The 18,328-nt window shown below is 41.7% G+C and overlaps 1 protein-coding gene across 1 annotated transcript in view; it reads right to left on the bottom strand.

Annotated features, from left to right (window-relative positions):
- Positions 1-18,328, bottom strand: part of NCAPH (non-SMC condensin I complex subunit H) — a gene marked incomplete in the record, with an annotated part of 906,630 nt that overhangs the window by 854,693 nt on the left and 33,609 nt on the right. The window contains 1 exon segment of the mRNA XM_044084212.1: positions 10,005-10,227. Within this exon segment, the coding sequence (XP_043940147.1) occupies positions 10,005-10,227 (223 nt within the window).

Here is an 18,328-nt window from a genome sequence, read left to right as displayed (position 1 = left end):
AGCCACTCAGTCCATAAAATTTTGGGAACCCTTCAGTCCATTTTCTGGAACTCTACCCCTATCTGAACTAGCATTTCTTACCAAATTGGACTGTTAGCAATTCTAAAAGTTGTTACAACCTCTACAGTCTCTTACAGAATATCTTCTGTCAAAATACTACTAGTCAAACCAAAATTGATGTGAACTCCACAGCATTCTGAAAAATGTGTACTGCTCAGCTTGGAAATGAACCCCATAGTAAAGGGTCTTTACCTTCTTGCTCTTGCTTTTATACTGCCTGACTAAACAGAGATTCTGCCAAAGAAGACATTACAAAATGGACATTGGCATTTTCGGAAAATTCTGTGGGAATGAGTTAACCATAGCCTTTTAAAGCTAGTCCACAGTGCCTGTGAACACAGCTGAGCTATCCAAAGTATTAAGAGCCAGGTGCACGGCTGGATTTGAAATAAGGAATATAGCTGACAGAGGGAACATGAACTTGTCGAAGTACAACAAGAAGTCCTTTACCCAGTCTCTCTTGAATCTCAGCATATCAGCCGTATAGCTAACTACCCTTAACTAAACATGGAGAATACATAAATACACTTAACATGCCTGTCCAATGTGCATAATTCTTCATTCAATGGCTAGATGGCTGAACTCTGGGGAGCTGAAGTCTCCTTCAAGGCAGCTGCTGCTAAAACAGAATCCACCTTAGGAACACTTGCTAAACCTTACCAGTCCTTTAGGAGTCTGAAAGATGATATCTCCTCTGGTACAGTGGCCACCATGTCAGGGCTTTTCTGTGGTTTTATACCATCAACTGAATAATTTTTCCTCAATGGTGACAAAGCCCTGACTATGGTCCAAGTGACCTTGGTTCAATTAGCTGCTCTGGTGTATGAAGGGCCAGCAGGAAAGGACAAAGAGTGTGTTTCTCCCAGGATGAGAGGTGATTACATGGCCATCCTCCCCCTTGACTTCCCTGGCAGAAGAAAAGTGATATTACTGGGGAGTTCTGGCAGAAATGTGATATTACTGGGGAATTCACAGTCAAAGTGGAAAAGGTGGGAGAATAGCTAAGCTACTGTGGTGGCAGGGTGAAATGTCACACTCCCATTACAAACCTGCCCCATGACAGGAACTACGTACATCAGGGGTGAGAGGGGAAACTAGGGAGAGTTCTTAAAGTAAAAAAAAAAAAAAAAAAAAAAAAAAAAAAAAACCTAGCAAATGTAGAATACCACCATCCCTCCAGGACACCATTTTGGCAACTTTTTTTTACTTGACCTTGTAGCAGATAAAAGTTCCATGCATTACACAGAATTATGATTTGATCTCCAATCCTGACTTACGTGTTCTCAACATGGATGGCAAAAAGCTCAAGAGGTGAATTTCTTGGCATCCATTTCTCACACAAGTCAGTCAGGATTGGCAACCCTAGCATAATCCTCTATGCTAATCACCCCTTAGGTCCTGTTAACAGTGTTTGCACTTTTTACTGTGAACACTGCTGACCAGAAAACAGCAGCAGCATGGTATGAAATGGCTTTGTTTTAACTCCCTTTACGAGTGCTGTCTGCTAAAGTACATCCAGTATTTTAGCTACAACTGCTCCCTTTACACAGGGAATACGCAAGACATCAACCACTTCCCCACTGCTTTCCCATCTTTCAAAGCTGGTACAACATATCACTTTTTTTATATATACTCTTAATTTGTAACTAGCTGGTAGTACATGAAGAAAAATCTCCATGTGGCACAAAGAATTATGAGCGGATGTGTGATCTTAAAAAGCATGTGTTATAGACATGGATGCCAAAACTCACCTCTCAAAAAGTCGCGCTCGAGGTAAATTTCTTGGCATCAGTGTCTCAAACACAAGCTCATTACGATTGGGACCTGATCATAATTCTCTATACATCAATAAACCTTATTAGCTGTGCAATGACTTACAGAAGGTGTGTTGTGGAAACATCTGAAAACTTAATCTTAATAGACTTAATCAAGCTACAGTTGCACATAAACTCTACTACCCTGAAAAAAACACCTGCCCTCCAACAGCTAATCCAGCCCTACACCACCACTAGAGTCCTGAGATCTAGCAACCAAAATATCATTCAAGTAATAAGACATAAAAATGAAGCAGGTAAATCTCTCTTTGCCTGCACAACAGCACAAACCTGGAACTCACTCCCAAACAATATAACTAGCACTACTTCTAGCACCCATTTCAAACACCTCTTGAAATCCTATTATTCTAATAATTGGCTCTGCTCTTGCTACACACCAGGGTAGCAATAACTATGCTCAGTTGCAAGAATTATGCTACACTATAACATTTCCCTTACTTAGCTCTACTGATATCCTTGCATATTCATCCAAACATATCACCAATCTAACAGCAGAAAAAAAAAAAAAAACAACACTGGTACTGTTCTGTACTATATTCCTTACCTGATAAACGCTTTATCTGTATCTAAGAATAATATAATACCCAACAGAGCTCCTCTTACTCTCATCCTACCTATACGTATATTTTAGTTATGCCACTATGGGCATTTATTTACTTCTCACTTATACTAAAGCATAAATGTATTGTGACTGTAAATTTATTAATGTTTTTGTGAATGTGAAGGGATAAAAAAAAAAATGTTATGTTTTTGTGAATGTGAAGTGAAGTGAAAAAAAAAAATGTGTAGGGGAGGGGTTAATCTCTCCTCGCCTATACTAATTGTACATTCTACTATAGTTATCACATGCCATGTAATGTTCCTCTGTCCTACTTTAAATTTCATTAATTGCTTTGTATTGTATTAAACTTCCATCCAATATCTCATCTTTGTCCACTCTTCCACTCTTTAAAAGACAACTGGAAATCCATCTCAATAAATACTGGCTTTGCTCCTGTACCAACCCTGATTAACCTTCCTTCTTCCTTTCCTCTACTACAATACTTCCTTCTCTTTTACTGCATCCTGACTGACCCCCACTGACATAACATCTTTGTAGATATAACTTCTCATGTATACTGTATGACAAAAAAAATATATACATTTTATTTTGTCGTCCATATTAGTAAGACAATGTATTATTTACACTACGTTTTGATATTATCAAATTTGCTTATTGCAATTATTTAATAACTTCTTTAGGAATATGATCTTGTTATGGATATTTCCTCTGAGATGTGTATTACCTATACTAATCTTTTATGCTCAATGTTTTTGTTTTATTTATTTTGTATTCTCTAAACTTGTTATAACCGTTGGAGCTTTTCTCCCCGGGCCTCCACTGAAAATGGACATATATCCAGCTGGACTAGCCCGGTCAACAAATGTAAAATAAAATAAAAAATAATCTATTATTGTAACATGGAGCTTTTCTCCAAGGGCCTCCGCTGAAAATGGACCTGTGTCCAGTCGGACTCTCCCTGTTAATAAAATAAAAAGAAGAGGCACAAGGATGTACTCTCACCAGTCTCCACAAAAAGCAGGTCTTGTACAAGGAGTCAAGCTTCAGTTTAGCATCCATTGTCTTTAAGCATTTGCAAGAATTGCTCAGATAGAAATAAAACTAAACTGAAAACTGACAGAATAAAATGAAGATTTAAGTGATAATTTTGATTGACTCGAAATTTGCAAGTACCATCATTTATGAATTGAGAAAAAATATATTAATTTGGGATAAAAACACAAAAAGGCAAAACACATGCGACAACATGCATTTACATGTACTTGTTCAAAAAAAAATACAACTTTGAATGACAGGGTATTCTTTATTATTCCTGTAAAGATGAAAAAGACACCAGAAAACACAGAAAAAAATGCATGTCCAGATTTGGGACTTAATATGAGGCAAAAAGTACAGTTTTGTACCTACCATAAATGTGGATGTTCGAGTGCTCATACAGCTGCAGTCATTACAGATGGGTTATCCTGCCGTCAGGCAGGTCCTCGGTCGGCTGAATTCCAAAGTCTAGGTCCGGTGTCGGTTGTCGTCGCTTCTTCCCTGACGTCAGTGCGGCAGGGGTACAAAAGAGGCAGCCGACGCCATTTTCTTCAGTTTTTCTTGCCCCAGATGTCAGGTGCCCCCAGAAGGAAGGCAAAACATAAAGTTATGCAAACATGTAAAATAGAATAATCAAAAAACAGTAGTTGCAAGCAAATACACCATAAGAGAATATCCCAAATAGGTTGTATGATAAGGTGTTTGTCATAAGGCCTGTCCTAAGAGGGGACGGAGGGGGGGTAACCTGGACTGCAGCTGTATGAGCACTCGAACATCTAAATTTATGGTAGGTACAAAACTGTACTATGTTCATCGTGCATACAGCTGCAGTCATTACAGATGGGAAGAATCCCAAAGCTAAGTAAGGGTGGTAGGCACTAAGTGGAACTAGGAGGAGCGAGGATGCCCTGCAAGACTGCTGTGGCAAAACCCGCTCTAGATTTAGAGTATAGTGGAAGGTGATAGTGCTTGGAGAAAAAGTGTGCACTGAACTCCAAGTGGCTGCTTCCAAAATGTCCTTGGTAGGCACCCCCCTGAGGAAAGCTGCAGAGGTAGCTGTGGCCCTGGTGGAGTGGGATCTGATGCATGCAGGCACAGTTTTTCCATGAAATGAGTAACAAAAGCGTATGCAGTGGGCTATCCATTTTGAAATTGTCTGTTTGGAAATAGTCTTTCCTTGAGCACCTGTAGCATAGGACACAAAGAGTTGCTCTGATTTCCTGAATGGCTTTGTCCTGTCCAAATAATAACGAAGTTGTCTGTGAATGTCCAAGGAATGTAGTAGTCTTTCCCCTTTGTTTTGTGGGTTTGGATAAAAGGTAGGTAGGTGGATAGATTCAAAGCTACACTGGATACTACCTTTGGCATAAAGGTAGGGCTGGTTCGTAAGGAAACTCTGTCCTGATGGAAAACGATGAATGGTTGCACAGACATGAGGGCCTGTAGCTCCGAAACCCTGCGTGCTGAGGTGATAGCCAGAAGAAAGGCTGTTTTCCATGACAAGTATTGTAGTTCCGTTGAAGAAGCTGGCTCAAAGGGAGGAAGGGTCAGCTTTTCCAATACGAAGTTGAGGTCCCAAGCAGGGATTGGTGGTTTCCTTGGGGGTTCTATATTTTTTGCCCCTCTAAGGAACTGCCTTAAGAGAGAATGTGAGAATAAAGGAGGATCTGTGTTGTATTGTGCAGAAATGGCTGAAGCGTGGATCTTGATGGAGGAGAAGGAAAGTCCACTGTTTAACATCTCAGCTAGGTACTGTAAAATTTGAGGTATATTTATTACCCAAGGATTCTGGCCCTTTTCTTGATTCCAGGCACAAAATTGTTTCCATTTGGTGGAGTAGGCTTTTCTAGTAGAAGGTCTTCTGGCCTCCAAGATGACATCCTGCACCTCCTTGAAGAAGAGAGTCTGTTGGGAAATCAAGGAATTCTCCATGCAGCTAGATTTAGGGTTTGAAGCTGGTTGTGAAGGGTTTTGTAGTTGTGCTGGGAAAACAGAAGAGGGACTAGAGGTAGGATCCATGGTGGGGAATGCGTCAGGCTCTTCAGGAGCGGATACGAGTGTTGTCTTGGCCAGTCTGGAGCAATGAGAATCGTTTGCGGCCTCTCTGCTCTGGTTTTTAATAGAACCTTGGGCAGCAGAGAAAAAGGAGTGAAGGCATAAACTGTCAATGTTGTCCAATTGAAAGAGAGAGCGTCCACTTTCCAGGCCTGTGGATGATAGGTCCTTGAACAGAATTTTTTCAACTGGTAATTTCTGTGGGTAGCAAAGAGATCTATGTCTGGCTGTCCCCATGCCAGAGTTATCTTTGTGAAAACTTGAGGATGCAACTTCCATTCGTGTGGATCTGTCATATTTCTGCTTAGGTTGTCTGCCAGTGTGTTTTCCTTCCCTGGCAGGAATTGTGCCTGTAGCTGAATTTGCAATTCCAGTGCTGTGTTCCATAGGGTCATGGCTTGCCTGCACAGGGGGCATGAATGAGATCCCCCCTGTTTGTTTATGTACCACATCACTGTGGTGTTGTCTGTCCTTATCAATAGCTGGCCTGGATGCAGTAGGTCTTTGAAGGTCATAATGGCATTTTGCACGGCTAGCATTTCCTTTTGGTTGATATGTAGGTGCTTCTCTTTTTGGGACCATTTTCCCTGAATGCACTATCTGTCATGTGTGCTCCCCAGGCGTAGTCTGAGGAGTCTGTTGTGATGATTTGAGTTGCTTGAGGTACACAGAAAGGGAGACCTGTGTTTCTTTGGCATGCTTGAGCCCACCACAAAAATTCCTTTTGAAGGCATGGAATGAGTGGTATAATTGTTTCCAAGCTGTGGCTGTGTTGAGACTATATGTTTTTTAGGTACCATTGAAGTTTCCTCATATGCAGCTTTGCACATGGGATTAGTAGGATGCAAGATGTCATGAACCCCAGAGCCTGCAGGACTTTCCTTGCAGTTAGCCTGGTGAAAGTTGCCATTTTGCTGAAGTATTGAGACAGTTGCCCTTGTTTGTCTGGCGTGAGGTAGACCATCTGGGTGGTTGTATTCAAGCTGGCACCCAGGAAAATTATTTGTCGAGAGGGTATTAGTTTTGATTTCTTTTTGTTGACTGTGTATCCCAGGTAGTTCAACAGTTTTATTACAAACGCCAGGTGCTGCAAAAGTATGTCCTTGCTGTCCACTTGGATCAGGCAGTCGTCCAGATATGGGTAGATTTGTATTCCTTGTAGTCTGCAGAAGGCAATTACTGATGCCAGGCATTTCGTAAACACTCTGGGCGCAGTAGATAAGCCAAAGGGCAATGCAGAAAATTGGTAATGGGTTGAACTTGCAAGAAATCTGAGGTATCTTCTGCAATCTTGTCTGATAGGGACATGCAGTTATGCCTCCTTGAGGTCCAGTGTTACCAGCCAAGACTCCTTGCCCAGCATGGGAAGAAGTTGCTGTAATGTGAGCATCTTGAATTTTGGCACCTGTAGATATGTGTTTAGGATGGATAGGTCTAAGATAGGTCACCAATCTCTGTCTTTCCTTGGTACCACGAATAGTCTGGAATAAAACCCTTGACCTTGTTCTTTTGCAGGTACCTCTTGAATCGCTTTCATGTCCATGAGAGCGGAAATTTGTTTTTGTGCCTCTGCCCTTTGATTTTGTGGCAGGTTTGGCATGCCTCTCATTTTTGGAAGGGTGTGAAAGTGGTATCTGTAGCCTCTGTCTATAATGTCCAGGATCCATTTGTCTTTTGTAACAATATGCCAGTTTTTTGAGAATAATGCCAGTTTACCGCCCAAAGGTGCAGCCATTAAAGCTTTGCTTGGCAGATGTAGGGGGAAGTCATTGTGTCCGTTTTCTAAATGACTGTGATCTATCTTCTCCACCTCTTGGGGTTGGTGCTTGCCACTGTCTGGCTCTGAAAGATCCTTGAGGTTGCCCTCTACCCCTAGGGCGTCTGTATCTGCCCCCTTTGAGGTCTGTCCGTGGCTGGAAAGGACCAATTCTTTGAAGGCCAGTTTCTGCTGAAACGTGGAGGTTGTACCTGCAGGAAATCCTTTACTGTTTGCATTGATTTAGCTTTTTCCTCCATTTTCTTTAGTACCTCCTCAGCTTTAACACCAAACAATACATCTTTTTGAAGAGGTGCATCTAATAATTTAGCCTGACATGATCTGGCAAGGTTTGCTGAGCCAAGCATGCCTACGTATAACAGACCCCGTAACAGCAGCTCTACATGAGGCCTCTAAAGCATCAAAACCACACTGCAGGGTATGTTTACCCACTTGTTCTGCACCATGCAACAAAATCCTGCAACTCTTAAATCTGGTTGTTCTGGTTGTGCCATTTTGCTTTTCAACTGAGATAACAAAAACTGTTGATACTTTAACATGTGGAATTGACAGTTTAATGCCCTCATAGTTAAAGTGGCCGAGGTGTACACCTTTTTCCCCCCACCTTTCTAAAGCTCTAGAATCCCTCAATGAAGGTAATGGGTTTTTAGCAGTAGAGGCCTTAATTCCCTTGGGACCCTGTGAAATAGTTTCTGGGTCAGCAGTATGGCTTTTATATAGGAACTGGTGAGAAGCAGGAACCCGGTAATACCGGTCTGGTTTAACAGGAGCTGGAGGTAAAGAATCTGGATTAAGGCTGGCTTCTGTGTACACATCATCCAATATATCTAAAACAGGAGGGATAGCCAGGGGCCTATGCTGGGGGAGCAAAAGAAATTCCCTGAGCCTTTTCTTGGAATCTGAGTAATCTTGGCCTTCCCAGTTTAAGTGTTCCCTCAATGTATGCATGGTTTCCCCAAAAGAGTAGTCCTCTTGGGGGGGGGGGGGCAAGGGAATAGACTCCTCAGCATCAGAGTCTTCAAAAGGTGAATAAGCGTAATCCTGGTCCTCAGAGTGTTCTGAGGTAATAGAAGCTTGATCTGAGGAATGGTAGTCTTCCTCTAATCTGGGACTTTTGTCCAAGGGGGGTTGGGAACCCCTGATAAGAGTAATCAGATCCTCAGCCATTTTAAGCATCTGCTTTTTAGGCATGGGGCCCTGAGAGGAGGTCTGAGGACCCTGTTTTTTGGTTTTCATGGCTGCTTTAGATTTAGTGAAAGCTTTAATAGAGAAGGAGGAAGGCCTGAAGACACCTTGAGAAATGGCAGGCCTGTCTAAATTCTGAGTTTCCCCCGCCAAGAGTGGCATCGGTATCTGCAGGAGGAATGGGGTCCGAGGAGCCTGTGACCTCGGGTACTGTAGTCACCGGTAATGAAGTGTCATCGGTACTCAGGGGCTGCGTAGGCGCCTCGCTGAGAACCGGTAGTCGGCCTAAGCGTGGTCTCAGTAGTCGGTGCAGACCTCGGATGTCGGTCCTTATCTTTGCGTCTTTTGCTCAAAACTGGAGTCGGAGTGTCCGACGACATGATATAATTAAATTTTTTGCCAAAATAATGAAGGGCGAACTCCGCCCGGCGCTTAATAGTACGCTTGTTGAATCTAGCACAAAAACGGCAGGCCGAGACGCCGTGGTCTGGGCCTAAGCAAGGTATACAGAAAGAGTGGAAATCCATATGCGGTATTTGCTTCCCACAAGAAATGCAATTATTAACTTTGTCTGACATCAGTCTGGAGGCAAGAAAAGTTTCCCCAACAGGGTACTTGGCTTTCAAGATGACTTGGGCTGAAATACTTTCGTAAATCTCAGGAGCTGGCCGACCGGCACTTGCGAACTGCTTCTGCTTCGGGCACCGCGCAGCAAGACAGACTGGAGAAAATGGCGTCGGCTGCCTCTTTTGTACCCCTGCCGCACTGACGTCAGGGAAGAAGCGACGACAACCGACGCCGGACCTAGACTTTGGAATTCGGCCGACCGAGGACCCGCCTGACGGCAGGATAACCCATCTGTAATGACTGCAGCTGTATGCACGATGAACATCCAAAGTTGCTCAGCCTTTACTCTTATTCATACTAAATGCAAAAGGAGACTGAGAAAGGATAAAATATGCATTTACATTTTTTTTATTTATTTTTAACTAAATCAGAATGTGAAGATCTGCAGAAGAACATAAGGGTACATTTAAAAGAAAATACAATCTAAAGGGCCACAGCAATAAAAGGAAATGGAAAGAAACTGATTCGGCTAAAACCACCAGTCTCCCAAAATAAAATCAGAGACACAAAAAGATCAGTTATTTTAGAGCTGTAATAGTTAAGCACACACCTGACACATAAAAACACTTAAAAACGAAATGGGCTTGCATTGCGGCTTATGCTGTATTTACTTCTCATCTTGCACTAGTAATGAATCACAGACTCCTGTATAAATGCATTCCTCCACACCAAGTCAGGACAAGGCAGTCTAGCTTGCATACTCAAATTTTCAATACTAACAGATTAATTTAGCTGAAGGAGAGAGTGGACATTTTTTCTTGTGAAACTACACTAAAACATACCAGAAGGTACTAATTTTTGTTTTCAACAAACTTTTGCTCCAAATTTTACAGTTCTGTCTTACAGCAAACAAAAGGACATTCAGTACCTCTGTGATGGGGATGCACGGAAAGGGCTATCCAGCTGCAAGTCAACAACCCTGGAACGCCTTCTCTGCCTTCTTTCTTGCTCATCATCATTTCCTGTGAAGTTCAACAAATCTGGTGTATTTGCACCGTGTATAGACTGACGCCGGGTTGCTGGGGACAAATACACTTTTTCAACAGAGCAGTTTGCGGACCGAGGAGTTCCATTGCTTTCAATACATGAGACTAAAAACAAAGAAAAAGAAAAAAAAATTGCATCAGCCTGTAGAAATAGCTTATGATTTAACACCTTCAGAATCAGATCTATAACCCCGATCTGCTAATTTTAAATGGTTCAGCTGAAGCTTATTCTGTGATTTGAGGGGAGCTCTAAGAACTTGCAAAAAACATGCAGTGAAGAACATATTTCTACAGCATACCAGTCACATATGAGGAAAAAGCAGATGGTTTCCAAAAACCCATACAAAAAAGATAAAAGGAATTTAATAGTTCTACTTTAGTAAGGGGATTTTTTTTTTAAGAAATTAAAGGCAAATGAGGTTGGAAAGTCCTTGTTCATTTACATTAGGAGAGTCCTAAAATACTTTGCAACTTCAAAACAATCCATCCTGCCCCTAATGCATTATCAGCTAAAGAAAACTGGTGGTACTACTACATGGATCAACTTACTTAAATACAGGAAAAGGACCACAGGAACTTATTTCTAAACTCTATGAAAAGGTATACATGTAAAGAAGCAAAGGAAAACAGATGTTTGGGCTATAAAATCTGTTTAAATGATAAAGCTAGCCATTAAAACTGCTTAATCATTATGTCTTTGTTCCATTAGAAGCAACTATTGAACCTCTATGATGATCTACACAGTGCCACAACCTAAAGGCACTCACCTGTGTGCTCTGTTCAATCACAGCCATACCTCAGGCTTTGTTCCTGCCAAATGGCGCACTGCTACAGTTATCCCTCTCGACAAAGGAGGAGCGACTACAGATCCTGGGAACTATCACCCCATTAGCCTGACAAGTCTGATATGCAAAGCTATGGAACTCATCATCATGGACCTAATAAACAAAGATGCAGGGAATCTCCAAAGTCTGGATCCCACACAGTCTGGTTGTGTGAAGGGTAGATCATGCCTGCTCAACTTGGTCGCCTTCTTTGAGTAAGTCACCAGAACTGTGGATGGAGGCAAGGCGATTCACACAGCCTACCTTGATCTGGCCAAGGCCTTTGATACCATTCCCCACTCAGGAATCATAGAAAAACTCACTAAGCTAGGCATCAACCCCTATATCAATAGGTGAGTTGCAAACTGGCTCACAGATAGAACCCACAATGTGAAAGTAGCAGATTCCAAGTCAGACTGCCAACCAGTCACAAGTGGAGTCCCGCAGGGATTGGTCCTGGGTCCTCTCCTGTTTGGTATCTACTTCTCTGAAGTCCAAGGCAACAAGAAGGGACTCTGGCTGACAAAGTTCACAGATGATTGCAAGTTGGGAGCTATTATTAACTCCCCGAGTGATGTTGACATCCTACAGAATGGCCTCACTGTGACCGATGAATGGTGTCAGAACCATGGCCTTAAGCGCAATGCCAAAAAATGTGTCATTATCCCCTTTGGGAAAAACCCAGTTCCCATGAATTACCACACTGATGGTAATCCACTGAACACAGAAGACGTTATAAAAGAGATCTGGGAACACAGATTGACAGCCACCTCTCTCGATCACCACACAGCCACTGTGGTCAGAAAGTCCTACTATGTGGCACATCTCATTACTAAAGGTTTTGCATACAGGAAGAAAGAGGTCATTGTCTCCCTCTACTCTTCCCTCATTAAAGCCAATCATCGAATACAATGCCCCATTTGGCATGTACCTCACTAGACACCTACAACAACTGGAGGCGCCAATACCTCACAAAGAGGATTCTAGGCCTTAAATACTTGGCCTATATGGACAGACTCAAAAAAACTCCAACTATTCTCGGTCTCATATTGCCTACTTAGAGAGGATCTCTGCTTGACTTAAAAAGCCATATCTGACCCAGCTCTGTTAAAAATGCTACATCTAAAAATTCCCAATCCCGCCGCACCACACGCTCCAGAGACCTCAATCTCATTACCACAATTAACAGAACATGCTGGGAGGGCCAGGTTCATAACCCAGAGACTGGCCATGCTATGGAACAGACTTCCCATACACGTCAAGCAGAGCACCTTGATGACCCTCTTCAAGAAAAATCTTGATGAGTTGATGGGAAACAGAAAATTCACCCCGAGGATAACACTAGTGGCTCAACTTGACACAGGCACTGGAAACTAAGGTTGGGTGGCACTATGCCAAGATAATCCTATGGCTAGGCTTACCCTGGGCCCCAGGACCATTAGCCAGTACATACCGATGAACCTAATACAGAAAAGATGCTGGCCCCAGGATTCACACACAGCAAGCTGGAAGTTTCCATCAATAAATCAGTCAGTAACACAGCTGAAATTCTACACAACTCTTTAAAAGGTAATCGTCCAGACATCAGAAATAAAACTCCACTGACAAAAACATATACAACCAACATCACATGACCAGGTTACATCCAATAAAATTTTATACTAAAAGTACTAGAACATCTCTATAAAATATGCTATACACGTTAGTAAAAAAAAAAATATTTGTAATACATATACATGAATAAAAACAAAACTATAATTGTGCAATGCACAATTTTAACGGGTTGCTGATGGAAATATTATAATTTATTCTTGGATAGTTGCCAGCATTAAGCCCAATTTGCCACATGAGCTCATTGTTTTCTTAACCTTCCAGAGATCCCCTTGGAGTTCAATAGCAATTTGTTCTAGTACTACAAACAATGTTTTATTTAATACATTGTTCTCATTAGCTTTCTTTATGTTATAGCAATGCTCATATACATACATACATACAAGTAAAAGTTATGCACTTACCATAACATTCCATCTAGGTTGTCCATTTTCATTCTTCCTCAACTGCTGGGTTCAGATCTGATCTTTGGATCCGACTTGGTTGTTACTAAAGCTCATGGTAACCAAAAAGCTCTCGAGCCCCTCCCTTACCCATAATGCGCCAACCCCTAACATATCCCAGATCTTGTTTCTTGTTTTACATAAGGTAGAAAGGATTAATATAACCTTCCTGACAGAAAAGCCATACCTGGAGTTCAATATTAAGGATAGTGGTGTCCTTATGGTCTCTCACTCTTCCAGAAATTCATACTAAAAAGGGGTTGGTGGGCGGTGTGATATGAGGTAGTACCATCTGTGCCAGGGAGAGTAGGGCAGTGCGTGTGTAACATGCCAGCATAGCTAGTTGGAGTTTTGTAAAAAAAAGTTGTCATTTGCCTATTAGACTGATTTGTAGAGATGCTTGTGTTAAAAAGACATAAATAGTGGGGCATGCTGGACAAAACAGAAACAACAACATAAATAGTGGGGCATGCTGGACAAAACAGAAACAACAACAACAACAACTACAACTATGTGACTGATTAAATGCATGTTTTAAACAGAAATTCTGGAAGGGAAGTGGTTAATCTCAGTAAAGCTAATTTTGAAAAAAAATAGGTTGAAAATTAAATGGGTTGGTTTAGGCCATTAATAATTTTATATTACAGGCCTGACTGCAACCAGAAACAAAAATGTCTGGGAAAACCAGAACTAGGAATATTAATGTTTTATCCTTAGTGGTGATCTAACTGTTAACCTGGAAGGGTGGAAGTTTTTTTTTTAAATTGTTTTATAGATTTCAGATGCTGCAACAGATCTTAGCAAAGTTCCAGGTTTGCATTGTACCAGAGTTAGGTGACAAGATAGAATGGCATTCTATAACCAGCACTGAAATTATTATTTTCTTTTTAGATATTAGAGTGAGAGATGTCCGAACTCTCGCAGCAGCACTTTGTTCTTTGGAACCTGACAAAAATGATCTCTCCGATATCTCACACATCCACACACCTCATCTTGCCTTGTTGTAGTAGCTTAACTCGGGAACAGCAATTCTTTAGTAAGTCAGGAAAATATACTGAACTTGTTTTTCTGAATCCGTGTTAATCTATCCAACTGTGTTATTTTTTATATCTGCTGTGATTGACACTCTGGTGATTACTATAACTAAACATTCAGTACGCTCATGTTTTATATATTAAATTATTATATATTTCTATACCTTTCATTGTAGCTGGTCTTTCAGAGAATACTTTTATCATCATAAAAAGTACTTATGCTTATTTCAGTGACACTGTGGTCGATCCTGAAAGAATTAGTGCAGTGATCAAACTGTACCATTTGTATTATTGTGTTAATTTTACTCAGTAAAATTTGGTACCCTTGTAAGAGACTTAGAGTATGCTGACTGGTGGCAGCGTAATTATCTTATATAGTCTGGGTAGAGGGAGTGCAGCTGCTAAATGTGTGCCAGCCTTTCCAGTGTGTGTGAAAATGAAATATCAAGTGTGTGTCAGAGAGAGTCCAGCCCCACGGTGTGTGCTTCCTGTGTGCCCTTAAGGGAAATTGTGCTTGGTGCTGAGATATACATCTGCAAATACTGTGTGCATCCATTTCTGCTCCTAGTGGCCGTCCCTCATCAGTGTCAGTGATGAACACATAGGCTACTTGATTAATGGCCCGGTGTAGGGACTACCACAGAAAGAAAGCCAAGGAAGAATGAAAATGAACAACACATATGGAACATTATGGGAAGTATGTAATTATCTGATTATGTCAATTTTCATTCTATCCTCAACTGTTAGGACAGAGTCCCCAGCTACCTAAATTCCCGGGTGGACTCTAAGGAAGCATATTCCTGAGCTCAATGAGTCAAATGCTACCTCATCCCCTCAAGACCAGATCCAGTTTGTAATGAGTGATAAAAGTATGAAGATTGCCCCATGTTGCAGCTGCACGTCATCCATGAAAGCCCTACATAAACAATGAAGAAGGTGCCATGGACCTAGTTGAAAAGGTTCAAAAGGTTTGAGTAATACTGGACTGAACGTGTTGCAGATGAATGATATGCAGTTGGCCAGCCATCTGGGACTTTGCAACAGGTTTTCCCAATTTGGCGTCTGCAAAGGACAAACTTGTTTTGGTTTTCTAACTTCTTTTGCTCTATGTAAGCAGAAATGTAATTGTCTGTGAACACTCAAATAGATGCAACATGTATTCCCCTTTTATTCTCAAATTTAGAAAAGAAAACTGTCAAATTAATGGGTCTGACCGATACTGGATTCTGATCTCACACCACCTTAGAAAGGAAGGAAGGGTTGGTACGTAATGTGACTATCCGTATGGTAGATAAAGTAGGAAGGTCTAGGAGGACAATGCTTGAAGTTCTGAAATTCTTCTAGCAGGCAACAGCCACTAGAAAAACAGTTTTCCAAGACAAGAACGTAAAATCACATTTATCTGCTGGTTCAAAGGGAGAAGGAATTAAGATCACCATTACTAAGTTCAGATACCACGGAAGAGCAGGATCTTTCTACAGAGATAAGAGAAGTGTGTCTCTCAAAAATGCCTTACAAAGTTCAGAAGAGGCCACATAAGAATTAAATCCAACATGAAAATTAGAGATTGTTAACTGAACTTCAGTTGTGGAAAAGCTAGCTCCATCACTAAAAATTAATGCCAAAGATTCAAGTATGCTATGTATAGGAGTTGAGAAGGGGTCAATGTACTTTTATGACCAGTAAAAAAAAAACTTTTCCATTTACTTGTGTAAAGCCTTCTTGTAGAAAGCTTATGGGAAGATAAAAGAATACAACAGACTGAAGAGAGGGCATAGGTTGTTCTGGTTATTAATAGAACTGGGAAAACATGCTGTTCGCTTGAGATACGAGATATCCAGATGAATCATGCCTGTTGGGTGAGATAGCAGGTCTGGAGTTGGATCAAAATCCAAGGTTGGTAAAGTAGATGAGGCCATAGAAAGGGGAATCAAGTCTTTCAAAACCAGTAAGGCCCAATGAGGATGACCTTGCTCTTCAACCTAGCAGCTTTCTGCAGAAATTTTGAGATTAAGGGAGATGGGGGTAGGCATAAAGAAGACCGGGGGGGGCAACTGTGGAGTAGAATATCCTCAGTGATTCCTCCAAAAGGGAGATTAGGTCAAGGTAGCTGCTAAGTTTGTTTAGGCGAGAAGCAAAAAGGTCACAGAAAGGCTGGCGCCACTGATGGAAAATCATTCTGTCGCCTCCATGTTGAGAGACCACTCATGAAAATCCTGCCGAGTGTGTATGCTGCCACACTGGACTTCCCTGGAATATTCGCTGCCATGAGAAAGTGATTGGATGAGATCGACCATTGCCACACTGAGTGCTTCTCGACAAGGGGTAATATCCGGTTCCTCCTTGTTTGTTGATGTATCAAGCTACTGACATACTGTCAGTTTGAATCGTAATTGCCCCGAAAAGGATAGAGTCTAGAAGGGCCTGGAACGCTAAGAGCACAGCTCTAATCTCGGGAACACCGATATGCAAATTGGCCTCTTCAGGGCACCAAATCCCTTGGACTGATCCCTGCAGGAAGACCCTCCCCACTCAATTTGGAAAGCATCTGTGGTCACTATGGCCTTTTGCTGAGGGAGAATGAAGGGGTGACCTTCTACAACCTGATCTGACTGTACCAATTACCAGAAGCACGTCCTGCATGCCTGAGCGATTCTTATTTGTGCCAACATGCGCTAGTAAAGGACTGACCCTTTCTGTTGCTAGCATCCACTGAAGAATTCTCGTATGAAATCCGGTTACAGGAACTAAGATTATGGCAGCCAACACTGATCCTAAGGCTTTAAGATCAAGCCGGCTGATATCTTGGTACTGCTAATTATTTTCATAACCTGGAATCTGATAGTCTACTCAAAAAAAGAGAGAAAGAAAAGTAGTCACTGCTAACATGTTGAAAACTGCACCTATGAACTCCAAAATTTGAGTTGCTTGTAAATGAGAAATCTTGTAATTTATGGTTACTCCTAGACTAGAAAAAAATCTGAAGAACCTGCTCTCGCCCACTTGTTAGCAGATGCCTGGTTGGGGCAGTAATGAACCAGTCATGTAGAAACGCTCAGAATCCCTGCAGTCTCAGGTGAGCTAATACTACTGCCATGCATTTGGCAAACATCCTGGGGGGCTGTGGTGAGACCAAACGAGAGTGCTCAGAACTGATTGTGACTGGTTCCCAGAAGGAAACAAATGCCTCCTAGATTGTCTGTTCCTCTTTATGGGACAGTAAGTGTCATGAAGGTCTACTGAGCACATCCAATCATCCTTGCCTGAGAAAAGTAGAATAGACTGAACCGTGACCATCTAAAACTTTTGTATGTCGAACTGACTTTTTAGAGTGCTTAGATTCAAAACTGGTCTCCAGTCCCCTCTTTTCTTTGGCACTAAAAGAATCTTGAGTAAGTTCCAGATTCTATTTGGTCTAGTAAGACCTCTTGGATGACTTTTCTAGCAACATTTGTGTTTGTATTGTTGCTGCTGTCCTTTGACTGAAAGGAACAGAGAATTTTGATAGAGTTACAGATGGCAGGGAAAAGGGAATTATACAGCCTCTGGAAGTAATCCTCTGCACCCAAGTATCCAATTGCTACCACAGGGGAACAAAATCAGGCCTCCTTTCAGGAGCACTGATAGCATCTGCAGAGATATCTCCTGTCCCCTGGTTTTGCAGTCCTTCTCTGCCTCGAAGGAGGTGGCATCCATTCAAGTTCCACCCCCTGTCCCTAAGGGAACCATCTCCACAAGTATCCTGGAAAGAACCCTGTTACTTCCTGAACCACATTTTCCTTTTCTAAGAATCAATGGAGTGGATGGATCTTTAGGTGGTCAAAAAAAAAAAAATAAAAAAATAACAAACACCCATAGCAGAGTGTCTTTCCATTCTTCTAATACCTGGAGAGAGTTTCCTTCACTTTAGGCCAAACAATGAACAGTCTTCAAAAGGAGCATTGAAAAATGAGGACTTCAAAAACTCCACAAAGTCACAAAGCACATCTAGACTTGTCTCCTAAAGACTATGCCTGTACCTGCTGCCCATGAGGCACCTTGGGCTTCATGTGAAACAAGTCTCAAGGACACATTTGAAATGGATTGGGGAGTAGACAAAACACAGGCCAGAGACTAATCTTCAGAACTAAAGGTCCCTGAAAGGGATTTTGAAAGTTCTGTGATCAAGTCCCTTTGTAGTCTAGTAAAAATGTGCCAAATACTTCAGCGACTTAAGAGCAAAGGTTGCTAAAGCATAAAACACACTTTCCAAATCTGAACATTGATCTAGACTCCCTAATAGGGGGATGAACTT

Source organism: Protopterus annectens, chromosome 9.part0 (genome assembly GCF_019279795.1).
Source record: "Protopterus annectens isolate FY-2018-M chromosome 9.part0, PAN1.0, whole genome shotgun sequence".
Classification (NCBI taxonomy): Eukaryota; Metazoa; Chordata; order Ceratodontiformes; family Protopteridae; genus Protopterus; species Protopterus annectens.
The sequence above is the reverse complement of the archived record's forward strand: the minus strand, read 5'-3'. Positions and strand labels throughout refer to the sequence as shown.